At 38.9% G+C, this 23,360-nt stretch overlaps 1 protein-coding gene across 2 annotated transcripts in view; it reads left to right on the top strand.

Moving 5' to 3' along the window:
• The window catches only part of rassf4a (Ras association domain family member 4a), a 98,201-nt gene that overhangs the window by 35,361 nt on the left and 39,480 nt on the right, over positions 1–23,360 (top strand). The window contains 3 exon segments of one of the 2 annotated variants that reach the window (NM_001140606.2): positions 10,216–10,342; positions 10,514–10,577; positions 10,779–10,854. In NM_001140606.2, coding sequence (NP_001134078.1) covers positions 10,534–10,577; positions 10,779–10,854 — 120 coding nt within the window. In that variant the 5' untranslated portion in view covers positions 10,216–10,342; positions 10,514–10,533. 2 annotated transcript variants of the gene reach the window in all.

Here is a 23,360-nt window from a genome sequence, read left to right as displayed (position 1 = left end):
TGACGGAATTCCCACGAATGTTGAGCACTTGTTGGCTGCTTTTCCTTCACTCTGTGGTCCAACTCATCCCAAACCATCTCAATTGGGTTGAGGATGGGTGATTGTATTTACCCAAGTTCTTGCTCAACTCCGGGACGACCCGCCAGCTGATTTTTTTGCCTAATGCAGGACTCTAGTGCGATAGGAGAGAGACTGACTGAGACATTCAAACCTCCATTAATTTACAAAATGATAGTCTAATAGCTCGGCTAGGTGTGAAAAATCCCCCAATTTGTGCCACAGTTTAGACTACTGATAGATGCTGCAGTCAATCAGAGTTGAGTCATATTGTGAAGTGTAGCCTAATGGCCAAAAAAGGGTGAACTTGCAATGTATTCGATGCTTAACTACTCTAAAGTTTTACATTTTTAACTCAATATCACAGACCAGATTTGCTGTAACGAAAAATGCATCAACCCCTACAAATATATAAATGTATTATAATCCACATAATAATTCAAACAAAATTGGCTGTAGCAAGAGCAGAGACTGCATGCTAAAGACAATCAGAAAGAATGTGTCTTTAACCCTGCATTATAATAACTTATTTTGAACGAAAGCCAGGAATGAGTGAGTCACTCAGCCCTATGCTATTCCTGCTTCTGTTGCCTATTTGACTGTTTGTTTAATATCTTACTGATTCTATGATCACCAAGCCTCATGCCACCGCAAAATGTTGGACAAATCAATTTTGCAAATCCAACTGTTTTTAAACTTTGCTATGCTGTATCAAAGGCTTTATACTTTTTTTCCCCATTAGAACAGACTTTCTGGTATTACTTATACTTTTGTAGTATTGTTTACACTGTTCCAAACTAGCAGATAAATTATATTGTAATCTAACAGCACCTGTTTGTCATTCAACAGTATCTCTTGCGGTTTTGACAATGATTTTACATGAGGCCTAATTCACATTATATGCTAAAAATAATTATCCACTGGACTAATAAATGTTCCTTTCGATTATTTAATTAACCTATATCATGTTATTTCAAGTTATCCCTTTGGAGCACATGCAAAAGTGATTTGTAGTTGTTGAACAGGAGTGACAAAATATATTATAATTGAATTTGAATGAACTGAATGATGAGGATGACAAAGAAGAGGAGAGTTTTTGAATTTAGAACAGTAGTGTATGAATTGCTCTTCCTCTGTCACGTGCGCACTCAACAAAAAAAAACTGGACTGGACCGTAACTTTTTACTTATGAAAACTGTAACACTGTAAGGTTTTTATTCTAAGAGAAACCAAAATGCTCTGTTATATTCCATTATATTCTTAAAATATATGTGTTGACTGAATATACGCAAGTGATGGACGCTAAATTAGCAAGTTGATGGCGAAGCCATAAAGCCTCCGCCACTAAGCACAAAAAAATAAAAAAATGTTTCACATATTTTCAAGACCTGATATATTTAATGTAGGTGTTTTATTTATTACATTTACTTGTGGAATGTTACCGAATAGATAACAACAATAGAAAGAATAATCTGGTGGCATTGGTAGAGTGTCAGGCGGAGAATGGAGTGAAAGTGCACTGTACTGTAAGTACACAACAACGCTGTGGGCCAGGTGTAAATGGTTTAGTAGCCTTTCCAATAAATTGGAATACAAAATAAGCCATCCACCCTTGATGGGCTATCAGCAGGACAATAGACCCTTGCTGAGTTTAGGAACTTTAAATGTATTAATGGATGTTTGCAAGGCATGCTACTTCACCCATCTCTTTGCATAGCCCACCACATGCACTGTTTTCTAACCACATCTGGATGGATCCATAACAAATTACTATGGGAATAAATATCACTGAATGACATAAATATTTGTAATAAAGTAGGCTAATGCAATTGAAAGCAATTGTTGCTTACTTAAACACCCAAAGTCATCCAATTGTTGTAATAGGATTTGAAGCAATAGACTACCCACGTGTGGTTAACTATTTCAGCACGGTTTCGCTCTGCTTTGAGACCAGCATGTTGACTGGTCTTGATAAATCAATCAGATTTTATTTTCACTGAATCTCTGTTTGGGTATTAGTTAGCCTACAATTAGGGTATGGAAACGTTAGGATTATTTTGCTCTTCACTCGCTTAGGCCTACTCCTGACCGGTCACATTGTGCAGTGCAAATATTTTCCTGAAACCCTGAGGCCTACATAGGCTACTGTAAAATGCATTTTTGTTTTCCTTGGAATAGAAACACCATAATATTAATCATTTTAATTAAGCTAAATTTCTAACAGTGTAAACAGCACAACAAATACAATAATAATTTACAAACAAATTAGAAATCAAACCCATATAGTCTGTTATAACAAAAAAAGGTTTTAAAGTCTCAAGTACAGCCAATATTAAAAACAGTCAAATGCATTTGTGAATTCAATCACTTTAGCCGACATGTTTAGGTTTATTCATTGTTTAATTATTCAAGGCTCCCTTTGTTATTTAGTTTTATAACTAAAATGCTTGACTGTATTTAAAGACATGGATGACTTGTATGCTGTGTGATGACATGCACAAATGAATGAATGATTGATATACTGTATATTGAAGTAAGCCTTTACGCCAATAAGTAAGTTATGCTAAAACAGCTAAAGTAAGCAGGACTGTCAGGCCTACAGCTCCATGTCATTTCAATAACTTAGCCTCTCAACAATGCATGTGTCTGTGCCTGTGTGTGTCTCTTCACAGTCCCCACTGTTCCATAAGGTGTATTTTTTATCGGTTTCTTTTATCAAATTTCACTGCTTTCATGAGTAACTTGATGTGGAATAGAGTTTCATGTAGTCATGGCTCTATGTAGTACTGTGCACCTCCCATAGTCTGTTCTGGACTTGGGGACTGTGAAGAGACCTCTGGTGGCATATCTTGTGGGGTATGCATGGGTGTCCAAGCTGTGTGCCAGTAGTTCAAACAGACAGCTCGGTGCATTCAACATGTCAATACCTCTCACAAATACAAGTAGTGGTGAAGTCAATCTCTTCTCAACTTTGAGCCAGGAGAGATTGACATGCATATTATTAATGTTAGCTCTCTGTGTACATCCAAGGGCCAGCCGTGTGACCCTGTTCTGAGCCAATTGCAATTTCCCTAAGTCCCTCTTTGTGCCACCTGACCACACGACTGAACAGTAGTCCGGGTGCGACAAAATGATGGCCTGTAGGAGCTGCCTTGTTGATAGCTCTGTTAAGAAGGCAGAGCAGACTTATCCCCATCTTAGCTAATGTTGTATTCATATGTTTTGACCATGACAGTTTACAATCCAGGGTTACTCCAAGCAGTTTAGTCACCTCAACTTGCTCAAGTTCCACATTATTCATTACAATATTTAGTTTTGGGACAATATTTATTTGGGACAAATCATTAGTGAATGATTTGACCCAAATACAATGCTTTTAGTTTTTTAAATATTTAGGACGAACTTATTCCTTGCAACCCATTCTGAAACGGACTGCAGCTTTTTGTTAAGTGTTACAATCATTTTAGTCGCAGTAGTAGCTGACGTGTATAGTGTTCAGTCATCCGCATACATAGACATCCTGGCTTTACTAAATGTCCTTCACAATAAGCATGCTGAAAGTCTGTTGTCAATTTGTTTACTGTAAAATAGCATTGTATCTGGTCAAACACAATTTTTTCCAAAGTTTACTACAGGTTGGCTGATTGGTCAACTATTTGAGCCAGTAAAGAGGGCTTTACTATTCTTAGGTACCGGAATGACTTTTGCTTCCCTCCAGGCCTGAGGGCACACTTTCTGGTAGACTTAATTTGAAGATATGGCAAATAGGAGTGGCAAAATCATCCGCTATTATCCAAATTAATTGCCCTCTCTGTCGGTGCCATCCCGCTTGAAGGGATATCATCTGCAGGCAGCAAGAGTGTGCAGCTCTCAACTGGTTTTGGCATGGAGCAGCTCACAGAAGAATGATATCAGTAGCCTGTAGGGTAGGGAAGATGTTTCAATTTATGATATCTACCAGTAACAAAGGCAACATTGGGTATGCAAACCAGGTATTGACATTTTTTTGTCCGAACTGTTGGTAGTAGGCTATTTGTGATGTGCAATTGTCATCATGCACTGACATGGGCCCACCCACTGGGGAGCCAAGCCCTGACAGGCCCACCCAATCAGATTGATGTGGTTTAAGTATTGTTGTGGACTTTTACCATAAAAAAATAAAATACAAATTATATTAAAAAAAGGTGTGATTTTGAGAGTGAAAATCTGAAAAATCTATAGTAAAATTCATTTAAAAAACAGGATTTTTCACACATGGTGCCATTCCTTTGCTGGACGGCCCGTTTGGGAACTTTTTGGCAACATTTGAGTATTCCCACTCTCCAGGCACCACTACACAACTGCATAGGGCTGATGGAAAGACAGCAGCCACACACAATATGATGTTAAAGGATAAGCAGTCCATGAACTCGGACATAATAAGCCAGTATGTCCCAATCTAAATAATACAAAACACATCCATTAAGCATTTCCAAATTGAGATGTAGAACTATTACTTCCCATTGCAAAAAAATGTCATGTTTAGCTCACAAAGTAACTTGTGACCTAAAGTTTAAAGTGGAACTGACAGCATTTTAACTACTTTGCAGATATGAAACAAACAGACAATCATATGATCAGTCAAAACTATAAAATTCCCAGTTTATGCTACAAAACCAACTTCCTAAGGTTTTAAAAATAGATATTTGACTCAACATTCCATGACGTACACTAAGGCATTGTTGGTTTGGCTATATACGGACCGTTAGTGGAATTCCCGCGAGAGAGTAATGGTTAATGTGATTGGATGTTCATTATTTGACTAAGCTACCTGTATTTGTCATTGTGTTGTTATTTCGCTGAACACAAGATGGTTTAATTTTATTTTTGGCAGTGAAACGAGGCTACTCAGACAAGAAAAAAACAACACCCAAATGTATAGCCCCGTTGGAAAATCTAAATAGACTGTTTGAAAATGAGAATCACATTTTTATTTGGCGTACCCCCGATGACATTGCACGTACCCCTGGGAGTAGGTGTATGTAGTACGTGTACCCCAGTTGGGGAATAGCGTATCTATTTATGTAGCAAGCTAAAAACACGGAGCCTAACATTAGCTCGATAGCTAGCTGCTAGGAGAATGTCATGTCATGCCATTGGAGTGGGTTAGTGACAGAATTCTCCCCCTCGTATCGTTTTTCAGTGGCTATACACAGCTAGAGATGCAGGTGTCATTTGGTTATCTAGCAAGAACTTAAATAACTATTATTCAGTTAGCATATCTCTTGCGTTCGCAAATTCACTCTAGTTATCTACTCCGATTTCATAACCCTCTCGACAGTGTGCCGGAGCGCAGAGCAACTGATGAATTTACGAACGTGCAACATCAGCTGAATATGACCGGTGTCAGTAAACAGACACAAAAAGTAATAGTTAGTCAATAATTCTGTAGATAACATGTAAACAGTCTAACCAGCTCTGATACGGCGAGTAAAATGGTCAGAGTGAGGTTTTCTCTTATTTGTGTCTGGAAGAAGCTAGCTAGCAAGCTAGCCAAATTTAGCCGGTTAACTTGGGTGCTTGGTTCAGACAAGCATGCACTGGCAGGCCAGCTGCAGAAGGACGAGGAGGCTACAATTCCGCATCGTTTATCAGTGCAATTTTGATGGCCAACTAGCTGAAAAAGTTTGAGAGGGGTTATCTAATGTGCCTTCGTTAGAGTTTAGCTCATCTTGCTCTGGCTAGCATTAGTTGTTTATGTGTATAGCTGAGGAAGAGAGAACCTAGCTTTTCATGGTTTGAACAATCGAACTGTAAAGTTCCCAAATGTAAGAGGAATCCCGTTTTCACAAATGCCTTAGTATCCTTAATTCCCAAATATTCTAAGAATTTATGAAAAAGTGAAAATGACAATTTTTAAGTGGTAAATTGTCAGAAAATATTTTTTAAAGTGTCATATTCTTCCTGGGGGTGTATACGTACATATTTTAATAAGATGTCATGTTGCTAAAATGCTGTCAGTTCCACTTTAAATGCAACAAGGTTTCACACTCATACGTTTTCAAAGAGATGGCTAACAGCAAGCGCGCTGCAATAAAAAACGCAGATTCACTCACCAGATGATGATAATTTGAAACTTAACTTCTTGTTGAAAGTTATTATTGAAAAGGGAGAAGCTAACATATTAGCAACAAAAAAAAAAAACATATTAGCAACAACATCCTCATTGATAACACCTGCTGCAGCAGTTGCAAACTAGCCAACAACAAAAGCTAGCCAACTAGACCGTGGCAAAACTACTGCTCGCTACTGCGGAAATTTCTGCCTTTAAAAAAAAATATATGTTTTGTTTATTATTTTAACAGTAATATGCAAAACATAAACATAGCGAGAGGGATTCCAAAGAAATGAGAAAAAATAAAACTATTCCACATTATATCAAATCAAATACATTTTTTTTTAAACATTTTGTTTTGTATACGTTTTAAAGACTCGAAATAGTTTTCCAAATCAGATCAAATTTTTTTTTAAAAGGGGCTTTTTCTTCATAAATTTAGATTTGTGTATGAAATATTTTCCTAATAAAATAAAGACATTTATGACATACTCACGTTCAATTGTGTAATCAGTGTAGTAAAATAATATGTCAAACTTAGAAATTTCAATGGTTGTATGCAATTTGAGGCTAAAAAAATATATATTTTTACATCAGTCCAGAACACTTTACTATATAAACAATTACAGAATAAGTGTTCAATAGATTCAGTTTCTAGTTCACAAAAAAACAGCATTTACTGTTAACATCAAGTATATATTTAGAAATCAAGCTATTACACGGATAGAATCTATGGATTATCTTAAAGGAGATCTCCTTTACTTTATTGGTCACCATAAATTTGTGTGGAGTGAGCCAGGAATAGACTTCCTGTAGAACATATCCCTTAATAAACGATTGTTGAATTTCGTATCTAGTAGACCAATGCCATTCACCTGAATATCGCTTACAATCGGAGATATTCCAAAATATGCATTATTCTGAAGTAAAGTTTTTATCCCACTAGGTATAGCTTTAATAACAGTGTCATATTCCTTGCTTGAAACCTCAAAGTGTATCTTTCCATAAATGATCTCCGTGTAAACGGATTCCCACTAATATTAACTAATTGGCTGACAAGGACAATATTTTTCGAGAACCATTTATGGTTAAATAACATCTTGTTTCTAATATCGACCCATTGTTCCATATAAAACATTTATGAGGTGAAAAGTTGTGTTTATACAACAAAGCCCAGCACATTAAAGCCTGCTTGTGAAAATCTGCCAGTTTCACAGGAAGTTTACCCACAATATATGGACATTGTAGTAAAAAATTAAGCCCTCCGAGCTTCTGAAAAACAAAATTAGGTATAATATTCCAGAAACTATGAGGATTTTTAATGTATTTTTTAATCCAGTTGACCTTTGATATCTGATTGAAGAGAGTGAAATCTAAGACATTTAGACCGCCATCACAAACCCTGTTGGTGATAACATCTCTTTTTATCTTATGTGGCTTGTTTTTCCATATGAAGTTGTACAAAAGCCTATCTAAGGTACAGCAAGTGGATTTGGGAATATCAATAGATGAAAAAAGATAGGATGCACGAGATAGCCCCTCAGCTTTGGATAAAAGCACCCTTCCTTGTACGGAAAAAAAAATGTATGAAATGTATGCATTCACTACTGTAAGTCGCTCTGGATAAGAGCGTCTGCTAAATGACTAAAATGTAAATGTAAAGATTTAAATCCCTCCCTAACCATGAGGAGATTTTTTTGTTGTTGACAGATTCAGTTACAGGGTTCAAATTAAGATCATTCATAGCCTTAAGATTTTTGGTGATCTTTACACCGAGGTAGGTTACAGTATCTTTTCCAGAGATGTTACAATCTGCTGGATTGACAGCTCCTTTCAAAACAAACATCTCACATTTGTAAAGATTTAATGCCAAACCTGAGATTTTGGAGAACTGCTTCACGATATCCAATGCTAATCTAGCTTTAGACACATTTTTCAAAAAAAGTGAGGTGTCATCCGCCAGTTGGGATATCTTGATCTCTCTGGCCTGGAATGTAATGCCTTCAAATGGACTTTTATGAACTAATGAGCATAACATTTGACATACTAACAAAAATAAAAATGGTGAAATAGGACAACCTTGTCGTATTCCTTTGTAAATGTTAAACCTTGAGGATGTTCCATGACAGAGTTTGATACAGCTGTTGCCACCATTATACAGAGTTCTAATAGCGTCAACAAAAAAACGACCACATTTCAAATGCTTAAGGCAATCAAAGATAAAATTGTGACTTACTGTATCAAATGCTTTCTGAAAATCCAAAAATAGGATAACAGGGAAGTCATCTAATAGATCACAATACTCAACCAAGTCTAACACCAGCCTCAGATTATTAGATATATGGCGCCCTTTCATAAGCCCTGATTGACATTCATCAATCAGATCATTTAAGCAAGACTTTAACCTTTTTGCAAAGATTAAGGCTATAATTTTGTAGTTGTTATTTAGGAGTGTGATTGGACGCCAATTATCAATATTTAAGAGATCCTTGTGTGGTTTAGGTATAAGAGTAATAACCCCTTGCTTCAGAGAGGCAGGTAGTTCTCCCTTCTTTATAGCCTCCTTAAAGGTTTCAAGTAAATAAGGCCTTGTAAAATTCAGAGGTTAATAGGACATTTCTGCCTTCTTTCCATAGGTTTTTGTAAAAACGGTCCCACCCATTAAGTCAAAATGTGATTGGTTGATTCCACTGCCACTCCCAAATTTTGCCCTAATACAGTTGTATGACAGATGCCTTAATCTAGCATCTGATGGCCTAGCCAATGGCTGACTTAGGTAGCTAGATTTATCTCCCAAGTGACCAGCAAAGAAAAACCCTGATTGGATCTTGTTTTCGCTTCAGTGTTAACCCTTACCTTTCCAACAAAAACTGAAGAGATGAAATCAGAACATCATTAAAAATAATAATTGTAGAAGGCCCATTGTTTCCCACTGTGTTTGGGTTAGTCCCTCAGCATGCATTCTTTCACTATTTTGAATGTCTAAAGAATCCATATCTCGAAAAAGGAATATTTTAAACTCTTATTATGTGGGGATTTGACAAAATTGCAATCATTGTCTTGAATTGGACTCGCATGGGGAGGATGAGGTAGTGGAGAGGATGATAAGGGAGTGGGGAGGTGGGTGCATGAGGTTTGGAGTTAATGGAACTGTATTTGATTTGTATGTGAACTGTACGTCCAATTACAAAAATCCTTGTTCAGTAATCATCTCACTTGTGAGCTGGCGGTGAACAATGTGGCCATTGAGGACAGCAGTGTCAATCAGATGGAAAAATATCATCTTATGCCTGCTTCATGACCACCATTGCGAGGGTCAGGCTCAGAAGCCTTCACCACACCTTCCTCCCCACACAATTCATCCTCACTCTCATCCAATTCTACTGAAATACTGCTCACCCCGCTTGCACTTGAGGCCACTCACCCTCGCACCACCGTCTCCGAAGGAACTCAACTCCTCTTTCTCCTCTCTATCCATCTCCACACCATACAACCTTCTCTGTCTTTTAGCACTTTCTCTTGCCTCTTTACATCCACTGTGTGCCCATGCTATTGCTCTTGACTTTGTGGCTTAGCCTCTTCCACGCATCCGCAACATGGGGACAGCCGGCCTGCCATCCAAACAATTCCAAACAAACAAACAAAACCTCCCAGGAAAACATTCAGGGAACCATAGTAAAACGTACTCAGAAACTCCCTGCAACCTAAAAATGTACATTCTCAGAACGTTTAAAAACGTTCCGTTTTACCGAAGTTCCACAACTGCCAACGAACCAAATGTGCTAGCTGGGCTCTCTTTCTCATGCTCTCTCTCTCTCTCTCACACACACACACACACACACACACACACACACACACACACACACACACACACACACACACACACACACACACCCACACACACACCCCATACATGATTTAGTCCAGACAGGTATTTACATGCAGCTATCCCCTATTCTTTCCCAATTGAGAGCTAGGTACTTCCCTGGGAAAATAGAAAAATAAGTTCCTAAGTTCCATACCATGACCATCTTGAAATGTAGCACGATAAAGTGAAAGGAGTCATGGCTCTCCTGTAATACACTTTTAGTCTGTAGTCTGTAGATTGTACAGATGAAAGTGTTAGTGTAATTCATATTCAACACGTTACTACTGTATGTGCTCTGAAATTGAGTTGATATTTATGAAAATGTTAGTAACTACATTCATGTTGTTACAGTGTGTATATTGTACAGAGTGTATACTTTTCCCCCTACAACATCTCCATAGAACAGAAGGCTCTGGTTACGTCCCGAATTATTGTGTTGTTTAGTTAACATAAATCTCTCTCTCTCTCTCTCTCTCTCTCTCTCTCTCTCTCAGCTGTATGAGTGTATCTCAGAATGGCTGACTATGTGAAGCTGGATGAGGAGAAGTTTATCCCAAAGTGAGTCCTGCTGTGTTTCTGTCCTGCATATGACCTCAGATTACGTAGGACCACATGTATGTAGTCCTGTGTAATATTTTTTTTGAAATGAACTAACGTATACAGAGCTTCTTACTTATCCAATGTTAATTTACCAGGAGTGGAATGCATTAATACCTACATTAACCCTGTCTGTCTCTCTGGTGTTGTGTTGATATTCAGGTCAGACATCTTGTCTCTGCTCAGGACCTACAACTGTTACCATGAGGGGAAGAGCTTCCAACTCAGACACAGAGAGGTAGGAGCCCTTCGTAAACTGGCCTGGTACATTAAATTACTCTGTCCATCAGTCACCTGTAGTAGTGGGAACTCTTTCACTTTTATCTGGAGTAGTTTACTCACCTTGCTGTAGGTAATCAGTACGTCTCATCTACACTCCCATGCTGATAAGGACTGACTAAAGACAAAAAAAGAAAATACTTTGTTCATTTGTTGTGGTGAATATGTTTCTAGCTATTGCATTGTAAATCACTAGAGCTGTGTGTGTGTGTGTGTGTGTGTGTGTGTGTGTGTGTGTGTGTGTGTGTGTGGTGTGTGTGTGTGTGTGTGTGTGTGTGTGTGTGTGTGTGTGTGTGTGTGTGTGTGTGTGCGCGCACGTGCGTGCGTGTCAGTATGGGGTTTCAGGTATAACAACGTCTTAAAGGGGTCATATTAATGTATGAAGACATCCAACTGAACTGGAACCAGTTTACCTATTGCTTCTCCACACACACACATACACACAAACACTCACTGACAGCTCTACTGATTTACAATGCAGTAGTTAGAAACCTATTCACCACAACTTTGCAGTACACATGAACAAAGGCATTTTTTAATTTTTTTTTACAAATTACATCTTGATGAGGTGCTTAGCAAAGCAGTTCTACTGTAAATGTTTGTGCTTTTGTGGTGTAGCCAACTGATGCAGTGAAGCTATGTGCTAAAGTGATGTTTATTTATCATGTATGTAGTGTGAGAAGTGATGGGAGGAAGTTCCTGTGAATTAATAGATCAATGGATGGATGAGCCATGAGTGTCTCTGATTCAGAGGGGTTGGATTAAATGCGAAAGACACATTTTGGTTGAATGCATTCAGTTTTGCAACTGACTAGGTACAGTGGTTCTTCCTTTAAAAGTTACGAGCTTATGCTGCGACCGCTAGTGGTAGATGGTGGCATTCTGTCATTGCACCACACGATCACAAGGGGGAGTTAGAAAGCTGATCTATGGGTAGTCTAAACTGTGGCACAAATTGACTATCTTTTCGTAAATTAATGGAGGCGTTTTCAGTCTGAGAGTCTCTCTTCTCTGGCACTAGAGTCCTGCATCATGCAACAACAAACAAAACATGTCAGTGGTCCTGGAGTTAAGAGAGAACTTGGGGGATTTACACTTGACATATGGACTGACAATTTTAGAAAAATAGCCACGTTGGGCTTTTGGTTTCTCCCCCTCTAAAAACAGAAAATAAATCATTCCAGATAACAAACTGGCTTTATTTATAAATTAGTAAGAATGTCTCACCGTATGTTCAAGAATGGCCTTTTTCCCTTTATTCAGATTACAACCGCTCACTTTCGGTTATTTGAAAATGAAATCATCTCCAAAATATCGTTATTTTTTAAACAAGCCATAGAAAGTTGGTTGCAATTTCAGTTTAATCCACCAGAAAAGTCAAAACAAATAATACCTCAAATACTGTGGTTAAACTCAAATATAGTAATTGATAAAATAATCTTCCTCAATTGGAACCTTTATCAAGTGGAAGGGGAGGAAAGTAAGGAACTTGTCTGTCGGCCCTGCATTAAAGACCAAAATTGGTTAAAGAAAATTGTGATAAATAAAAAGATATACCAGTTTCATTTGAGGACCTAAAAATTGACAGCTCTGCCATATGGATTGAAAAATAGTTGGAAAGAGATTTTCGATGTCCCGATTCCATGGCACATGGTTTATGAATTAACATGCAATTTTCAGTTTATTATAACCTACTACAGACCTAAAATCTATGGGTTTAACCTTCTGAAATAATTATTATATTGAGTTCCGAGAGCAGATCTGTTATCCAACTATTATTATTATTATTATTAACCCAGCATTATAATATGAGTAGGCCTAACAAACAGCAAAAGCACTAGCCTATGTCAATTTACTATCCCTCATAGTACAAAAGTCAACCTATTCTGTGCGAGAAATAAATATTACAAACATAGTCTGGGACAGTTGTGGGATGCAATAGATCCCAAATGAATACAACCAATATCATAATTTTATGCACTGTGGCTGACGCAACAGATCAGAACATTTAGCTTAAAATGCTGATAAATTATTAGGCTATTTATTGACATTATAAGCGCAGCAATGCGCACATGGTAGTAGGCTATAAGCGCAAATGTTCCATTAGCGGAAAACACCATGATCAAAAGTGACCGCAAATGCAATTATGCATGTAATGCTTTTATTATAAAGGTGCATTTTTATGGTGAAAATATGCTGGGCATCATTCATGATAATCATGATAATCATGATAATATTTAATTCACAAGTGATAAGCTAATATTGTCACCCATCAGACTATTCTTGATTTAATCTTGTCTTTACATATACTAAATAATATATGTGACATTTGTTTTGATTTAGAATGGACCATTATCATGCACCTGTATCGAAACAGGGACAGCGGGGAAAAAATACATGTCATCTATGCATTTAAATAGCGAATGGAGGACATTTTCCCTTTGTTTTTTTCTTCATGCCAGCCAGGTAGGCTATACTCCTGTTGTAAATATAATCAATGTGCTTAATACTAGGAAAGTTGATGGGATCCTCCTCTTTTTATTAGCGACCATCACTCTGTTTTCTCCTGCAATTGCATAGCCTATAGAAATAATGCACAACATGAGCTCATGGGCTCTAGTGTTTAATTAGATTTTTGAATAGATTTGCATTGATATCAGAATGATTAGATGGACAATAGAGTGCTGGGTACCAGGCAGTTAGCAAGTTTGGTAGGCTACTAATGACCAGCAGCAGCATCAGAGCTTGGAGAAGCCTAATTCCCGTGACTAAATGGTCATGTGGAATTTGACTGCCTTCATGACTCATGACCGCCGGTGTGGCGGTAATACAGTCACCCCAACAGCCCTATTCAGGACCAGTTTATTACTGGCCGCTTAATCCAAAACAAACTGCAACTCTTTGTTAAGGGTTTCAGTGACTTCATTAGCTGTGGTGGCTGATGCGTATATGGTTGAATCATCAGCATACATGGACACACATGCTTTGTTTAATACCAGTGGCAGGTCATTGGGAAAAATAGAAAAGGGTAGAGGGCCTAGAGACCTCCCCTGCTGTACACCACACGTTACATGTTTGACATTAGAGAAGCTTCCATTAACCTTTTCACACATACCAACAAACGGGTGTGATCATTCTACAGTGATCCATGCAGCGAACGCTCAAACCCGTGTGATTAGAACGCTTATTTAGAATGTCCAGTTTTGATTGACGCAACAGTCAGCATTTGAGCTAGCCACACTGTTTTTTCACAGAAACATTTTGCTCAAACACAGTCCTTAGAAAGTTATGTTGGGGCGGCAGGGTAGCCTAGTGGTTAGAGCGTTGGACTAGTAACCGAAAGGTTGCAAGTTTGAATCCCTGAGCTGACAAGGTACAAATCTGTCGTTCTGCCCCTGAACAAGGCAGTTAACCCACTGTTCCTAGGACGTCATTGAAAATAAGAATTTGTTCTGAACTGACTTGCCTAGTTAAATAAAGGAAAAATAAAATAAATAATGTGACCAGTTTATTTTGGGATGCAACGTTCACACATTCACAGAAGTAGTGACAGCATACACAATCATGCAAACTGGGAAATGTAGGTGCTAACTGAGGAAAGATTGACATAACACAAACGGTCATATTTAGATAACTATTGGCTGTCAGAAACCAAAATATGATTATATTACTATTTATAATATATAATATATTACTATTTATAATTAATCACATCACAGGTGAGCTCACCATTGATCTAAATAATTGTGTAAAACACTTTCTAGAAATCGTAAGTAATCCGTCGTGTTTGTTTTTTCTCATCAACCAAAGATAATAAGAGGAGACAAGATTAGTTTGGTCTGTTTGCAGAATGTATGTTGAAGGGGGTGTGTCGTCTATGATCATTCACTTCCTTTCATTCACTTACAGAAGTTTACCCTTCACCTCATTATACCATCTTTGGTCTGAGAGACGTTTACGTGACAACCAGAATGCATTGTATTTTGTCAACAAACATGGCACCACACATAGCTGGCAAATAGCTTAGCATTAGCTCATTATAATCAGTAGAACCTTCAAAAAAGTATTTTACACACATCATAGGTGTCCATTACAATCTATGCAATAATCGGAAAGCATTATTTGTCACCAGTATTTGAAAACGTGAATAAAACTGTAAATACATTATTCTCCATACATACATACATAATACATACATACATTCATACATACATACAGTGGAAAGAAAAAGTATGTGAACCCTTTCGAATTACATGGATTTCCACATAAATTGGTCATAGAATTTGTCACAACAATAGACAAACACAGTCTGCTTAAACTAATAACACACAAACAATTATACGTTTTCATGTCTTTATTGAATACACCATGTAAACATTCAAAGTACAGGGTGGGAAAAGTATGTGAACCCTTGGATTTAATAACTGGTTGACCCCCCTTCGGCAGCAATAACCTAACCAAACGTTTTCTGTAGTTGCGGATCAAACCTGCACAATGGTCAGGAGGAATGTTGGACCATTCCTCTTTACAAAACTGTTTCAGTTCAGCATTATTCTTGGGATATCTGGTGTGAACCGCTCTCTTGAGGTCATCCCACAGCATCTCAATCGGGTTGAGATCATGACTCTGACTGGGCCACTTCAGTTGAAGCCATTATGTTGTTGATTTACTTCTGTGATTTGGGTCGTTGTCCTGTTGCATCACTCAACTTCTGCTGAGCTTCAATTGGCAGACAGATAGCCTTACATTCTCCTGCAAAATGTCTTGATAAACTTGGGAATTAATTTTGTGTTGATGTTGTGGCGATACTTATCCACTATTGTTCAGTGGAAAAAGACATACTCGCAACAGTTTTACTGCGGGGGATTCTGTTCCTGGCAGCTGATATACACTGTGGTCTATAGGAGTTACCATGCTATGGAACACAGTCTAGGAGAGATGATATCAAACACATAATAGGACTTGAAGCACACATCCAGTGCACCAAGCAATGTACCTTGCTCCAATGCCTGTCCATGTGACGTTCGTCGTAAGGAGTAGACCAAGGTGCAGCGTGGTAAGTGCTCATATTTCTTTATTGAAACTCAGAACACTAAAACAAAACAATACAATAAACAACGGAACACAACCGTCACATTCTGCATGCTAACTAAGCTGTACAAAAACAAGATCTCACACAGAAGGAGGGAAAAAGGGCTACCTAAGTATGATTCCCAATCAGAGACAACAATAGACAGCTGCCTCTGATTGGAAACCATACTAGGCCAATCAAAGGAAAAAACATAGAAATATAACACATAGAATGCCCACCCCAAGTCACACCCTGACCTAACCAAACAGAGGAAAACGACTCTCAGGTCAGGGCGTGACAGTCCACTAATGACTATAAACACCAGTGAACGGTCCCCAAGAGCCAACACAAATGGGAAGGTCCTGGTCACCTTCACCTGGCGCAGGTACTCAACCATGTTGGTCCCAACCTGTTAGATATAAATCATTAGATTTTAGAATATGAGGACATGCAAAGGATGGAGTCATACTGACAATGCCATCACACAGAATTTATTTTGTATACTATATAGGCATTTACACATCAATATCAATACCCAATCCCTATTTGATGCCTACATTTTCCATTTATTTGGGGCTGAGGCTCATAGGTTCATTTAATGTCTTGTTGTGTGCAGTTATGCATAACAGATTTTGGAATGCTGTTCCTTTTATTCAAGGTTTGCAAATCATCTAATTTCGCCATCAATCTCCCTGTGCCAATCCCCTATTTAAACTTACAAGTCAATGAAGGACTTTCAAATCAAATCAAATCAAAATGTATTTATCACATATACATGGTTAGCAGATGTTAATGCGAGTGTAGCGAAATGCTTGTGCTTCTAGTTCCGACCATGCAGTAATATCTAACAAGTAATCTAACCTAACAATTTCACAAGAACTACCTTATACACACAAGTGTAAAGAAATGAATAAGAATATGTACATAAAAATATATGAATGAGCGATGGCCGAACGGCATAGGCAAGATGCAATAGACGGTATAGAGTATAATATATACATATGATATGAGTAATGTAGGGTATGTAAACATTATATAAAGTGGCATTGTTTAAAGTGTCTAGTGATACATTTATTACATACATTTTTTCATTATTAAAGTGGCTAGAGATGAGTCAGTATATTGGCAGCAGCCACTCAATGTTAGTGATGGCTGTTTAACAGTCTGATGGCCTTAAGATAGAAGCTGTTTTTCAGTCTCTCGGTTCCCGCTTTGATGCACCTGTACTGACCTCGCCTTCTGGATGATAGTGGGGTGAACAGGCAGAGGCTCGGGTGGCTGTTGTCCTTGATGATCTGTATTCCTCTTGTCCAAATGGGTTAGGGCAGTGTGCAGTGTGATTGCGATTGCATCGTCTGTGGACCTATTGGGGCGGTAAGCAAATTGGAGTGTGTCTAGGGTGTCAGGTAGGGTGGAGGTGATATGGTCCTTGACTAGTCTCTCAAAGCACTTCATGATGACGGAAGTGAGTGCTACGGGGCGATAGTCATTTAGCTCAGTTACCTTCGCTTTCTTGGGAACAGGAACAATGGTGGCCCTCTTGAAGTATGTGGGAACAGCAGACTGGGATAAGGATTGATTGAATATTTCCGTAAACACACCAGCCACTTGATCTGCGCATGCTCTGAGGATGCGGCTGGGGATGCTGTCTGGGCCAGGGCTGGTTTTCCTTTTGTAGTCCGTGATTGACTGTAGACCCTGCCACATACCTCTCGTGTCTGAGCTGTTGAATTGCGACTCTACTTTGTCTCTATACTGACTCTTAGCTTGTTTGATTGCCTTGCGGAGGGAATAGCTACACTGTTTGTATTCGGTCGTGTTTCCGGTCACCTTGCCCTGATTAAAAGCAGTGGTTCACGCTTTCAGTTTTGCACGAATGCTGCCATCAATACACGGTTTCTGGTTGGGGAATGTTTTAATAGACGCTGTGGGTACATCATCACCGATGCACTTGCTAATAAACTCGCTCACCGAATCAGCGTATTCATCAATGTTATTGTCCGACGCTATGCGGAACATATCCCAGTCCACGTGATCAAAGCAATCTTGAAGCGTGGAATCCGATTGGTCGGACCAGCGTTGAACAGACCTAAGCACGGGCGCTTCCTGTTTTAGTTTCTGTCTATAGGCCGGGAGCAACAAAATGGAGTCGTGGTCAGATTTTCCGAAAGGAGGCTCTCTTCGAAGCTGGATCAGAATGTCTTCCTTCCAATCTTGTAGACTAATGTTGGGAGGACCACTGGCAGAAGTTTTAAAGCGATGTCACCTTGTGTACCTAGAGGGAAGAATGTTTCGTGAATAACTTTATTGTTTCAGGCTAAAAAGGAATGGGCATCTGAGGCACCACCACTCGGGTAATTTCAAACAATACCTGCACTTCGAAGAGAAGATGTTGGGAGAGCTTCAATATGTACAATATGTAGTATAGTAGACAAACAATTACTTTTCCATTGCAGTTAATCATTTGTCTGGCTAACACCTTAACTCTCAAAGTCCTCCTGACCTCAGTCTGGAACGGATATTTGAAGTGGTTGGCACAATGCATTGATAATGAAGTGGGCTGTGCTTTTACTGGTTGTCTTTCCTCTGTCTTTCTCACTCAAACACCCACACACATAGCCACACTCAGCCCCCGAGCTCACGCACGTTTCTATTATAATGGTTGGATTTTCAAACCAAACAATGAGAGGTCTCAACCCCAGAGGGAAAAAAATACATTTGAGAGAACCAGTCGAACCCCGTTTTACAATGTATGAGCGAATATTGCATTAACAAACAGCCTCCTTTCCAGACCAGTGTGGTCACAACTCTCCCTGCACTGTGAGTCACGTGGGTCATGTCAGCCAGGCTAGTTAATCACAGCAAACAGAATCAAATTTAAATCTGATGTTTTTGTTAAAAAAAACACCATGCCTGAAGTATCCAGCAGATGCGGATACTCTCTGACTATCTTGAATGTCTTGGTCCTTCATGTACTCCGCTATCAGGGGCGTCGTAAAGGACAGACCAAGGCGCAGCGGGTATAGTGCTCATCTTCCTTTTTATTACGAGTGAACACTTAAACAAAATAAACCAACGCCAAACAACAGTTCCGTAAGGACACAAGGACTATACGAAAAACAACCACCCGCAAAACCCAAAGGAAAACAGGCTGCCCAAGTATGGCTTCCAATCAGAGACAACGAAAGACACCTGCCTCTGATTGGAAACCACACTCGGCCAAACCTGGAAAACGGAACATAGAAAATGAAAACTAGAACCAAAATCCCCTAGACCAAAACCCCAAAACACACAAAACAAACACCCCCTGCCACGCCCTGACCATACTACAATGACAAAAGACCCCTTTACTGGTCAGGACGTGACATCCGCAACTTGGTTTGCTGGCCAAATTTTGTTCTTCAGCCACTCTGTCATCTGGGCTGCCTTCTCACATTTGACTCTGTTGAGCACAAAGTATTCAATGAATTATACATTCCTTTTAACAATCAGTTTTCAAAACACACAACACATCTTTTAACATGTACCTGGCAAGACCCGGCTACTACTCAAGCTTGGTGTGTCCACAGTCCTATGTATTCATGTGTGTGTCCCGAGGACCGCCCCTCATGTATAAAAAAGGTGGCGTTTACAGAATACTCCCTGCGTGTAAGTCTTTTATGTTCTTCTTTAACTTCAGGCTATAGTCAAGTCACAGATGGACAAAGAGACAGATATTTCACTGGATGTATAAATATGACGCATCCGCTTGGCGTTTCAACTCACTACCAAATAAAGCCCACTGGCGGGCAGTGGGAGAAGATGGAACGAGATGGATTTTGGCCTACATTCTGCAAATTTTCACATCGATGAAACATTTGATCTCAATACAGTTTTCTGTTCCAAAAAACTAGAATCTGTTATGAACAGTGGACTAAGCCTTTGCCAAAGTTTTTAAAAATTGCGTTGTATAGGAGTGCAAAGTCGAATTGAGTTATTGCACACGCGCATTTCACGGAGTAAAGGTTCCCTAACAGAAATATGCAGATTCAGTTGAAGTCGGAAGTTTACATACACTTAGGTTGGAGTCATTAAAACTCATTTTTCAACCACTCCACAAATCTCTTGTTAACAAATTATAGTTTTGGCAAGTCGGTTAGGACATGTACTTTGTGCATGACACAAGTCATTTTTCAAAAAATTGTTTACAGACAGATTATTTCACTTATAATTCATTGTATCACAATTCCAGTGGGTCAGACGTTTATATACACTAAGTTGACTGTGCCTTTAAACAGTTTGGAAAATTCCAGAAAATAATGTCAGGGCTTTAGAAGCTTCTGATAGGCTAATTGACATCATTTGAGTAAATTGGAAGTGTACCTGTGGATGTATTTCCAGGCAAACTCAGTGCCTCTTTGCTTGAAATCATGGAATATTCCAAATAAATCAGCCAAGACTTCAGAAAAAAAATTGTAGACCTCCACAAGTCTGGTGCAAATCAATCCCAGAACAACAGCAAAGGACCTTGTGAAGATGCTGGAGGAAACAGGTACAAAAGTTTCTATATACACAGTAAAACTAGTCCTATATCGAAATAAATTGATAGGCCGCTCAGCAAGGAAGAAGCCACTGCTCCAAAACCACCATAGAAAAGCCAGACTACTGCAACTGCACATGGGGACAAAGATCGTACTTTTGGGAGAAATATCCTCTCTTCTGATGAAACAAAATAGAACTGTTTGGCCATAATGACCATCGTTATGTTTGGAGGAAAAAGGGGGATGCTTGCAAGTCGAAGAACACCATCCCAACCGTGAAGCATGGGGGTGGCAGCATCATGTTGTGGGGTTGCTTTGCTGCAGGAGGGACTGGTGCTTTTCACAAAATAGATGGCATCATGAGGGAGGAAAATTATGTGGATATATTGTAGCAACATCTCAAGACATCAGTCAGGAAGTTAAAGCTTGGTTGTAAATGGGTCTTCCAGATGGACAATGACCCCAAGCATACTTCCAAAGTTGTGGCAAAATGGCTTAAGGACAACAAAGTTAAGGAATTGGAGTGGCCATCACAAAACCCTGACCTCAATCCCATAGCAAATTTGTGGGCAGAACTGAAAAAGCTTGTGTGAGGAAGGATCCCTACAAACCTGACTCCGTTACACCAGCTCTGTCAGGAAGAATGGGCCAAAATTCACCCAACTTATTGTGGGAAGCTTGTGGAAGGCTACCAGAAACGTTTGACCCAAGTTAATCAATTTAAAGGCAATGCTACCAAATACTAATTGAGTGTATGTGAACTTCTGACCCACTGGGAATGTCGTGAAAGAAATAAAAGCTGAAATAAATAATTCTCTCTACTATTATTCTAACTGTGCTAAAACAGGGAATTTTTACTAGGATTAAATATCAGGAATTGTGAAAAACTGAGTTTAAATGTATTTGGCTGAGGTGTATATAAACTTCCGACTTCAACTGTATATGCTAGAACGGGCCAATAGGGTATCGCTAGCTTGTGCTTGGCTCTGCCCACGTCCTTGCTTGTTCTGCCCAGTATGACTTATCTGTTCCCATTGGAAACGACAAGCTGTGGTCTATCTTGGTTGAGTTGTCCAAAAGCAAGCGCGTTTCCTGGTCTATCTCCTCCACTGCGAAAGGGGGAACCGAGTCAGTTGCACAACTGAATGCATTCAACTGAAATGTGTCTTCCACATTTAACCCAACTCCTCTGAATCAGAGAGCTGTTGGGGGCTGCCTTAATCGCCATCTTCTGCAAAGTAAAATCTAGCTATGGTAGCTAGCCAGCTAACTTAGCTAACGTTAGCTAACAAGTTAAACAGTGTCTGACACAGTCCAGAAAAAGTGTCAGATTTAGCTAAGGTAGCTAGCTAGCGAGCTTTAGCTAGCTACCGTTACAGACACTGACATAGTTTGCTAGCTAACCAAACGACGACAAAAACCTTACATTTAGGTATATTCCGTGATAACACTAAGCTAGCATTATCACAGCCAGAGATATTAGCACAGGAAATGGCTAGCTAGCTGACGGTCATTAGCTAATGCCTAAGCTAACTACATAATTATGATAGGACAACCTGAATGACCACGAAATTAATCATTCGTAACATTTTTTATTTACCATTTTCACTGTTTTCAGTCAGCCAAAACACCCTTAGTCTGTCAAAATAACGTTAGCCGTTTTCCACTCAGTTACACTAAAAGACTGCAAGTTACCGGTTACAACAATGCCACATCTCGATACTTGCTCACATTCTGCTGGACTTCACGCGCTGCTAGCGGGAGAATTAACCCACTGGCTGGGTCAAATGTCCATAATCCAAGCTAAATAACCCAGCACCAACAACCCAACCTGGCTGTTTTTACAGAAAACAACCCAACATTTTTTTGAGTGTAACTTACATCTCAAAGCCATGCATGTAAGAAGCCTCGACCTGGTGCACACATATTTCTCTGTCCTCAATCTGTATTTTTCTCTTGTAACTGATCGCTTCTAGAAAGAGAGAAGTAACAACACAAGATAAAAATGAGCTAGCTTTATTTCCAGGGTGTTGATGCATCCTCCTCCCAATACAGCATCTTCCAACACCACTGGTAGGGTAAGGGTATACATCTAAAAAAGTAAAGTTTTGTTTTGATGCCAAATCAACTCCTATTGTTGCTACCTTAGATGTTGTGCTAACTAACATGCTACTGGACGTGAGACTAGCATATTGACATGTATTAAAAGACAGCAACATATTCACCTAAACATATAACTGTTTAGGCAAATCATTAGTTAGCTAGCTAGCTATCACATTAATTGTGCAAAAATATGATTGCTAACGTTAGCTAGCTAAGCACTAGCCAGACAGTTGTCCTGACAAATTGAAACTAGTATCAACAAAATGTGTTTCAATCTATCCCATAAAACATGACTTTGCTAACTACAGTAGGCATCATTTAGCTAATCAAATGTTAAAGTTAATTGGGAAGTTTAATTAATATTTAGACACTTACCGGACAACTTTAGTAGGTACAGTGCATTTGGAAAGTATTCCTTGACTTTTTCCACATTCTGTTACGCATTATTCTAAAATGTATTAAATAAAACAATGTCCTCATCAATCTACACACAATACCCCATAATGACAAAGCAAAAACAGGTTTTTTGCACATTTAAAAACAGAAATACCTTATTTACATAAGTATTCAGACCCTTTGCTATGAAACTCGAAATTGAACTCAGGTGTATCCTGTTTCTTCCATTGATCATCTTTGAGATGTTTCTACAACTTGATTGGAGTCCACCTGTGATAAATTAAACTGATTGGACATTATTTGGAAAGGCACATACCTGTCTATATAAGGTCCCAAGGTTGACAGTGCATGTCAGAGCAAAGACCAAGCCATAAG

This window comes from Salmo salar, chromosome 18, assembly GCF_965601325.2.
Source record: "Salmo salar chromosome 18, fSalSal1, whole genome shotgun sequence".
NCBI lineage: Eukaryota > Metazoa > Chordata > Actinopteri > Salmoniformes > Salmonidae > Salmo > Salmo salar.
The sequence above is the reverse complement of the archived record's forward strand: the minus strand, read 5'-3'. Positions and strand labels throughout refer to the sequence as shown.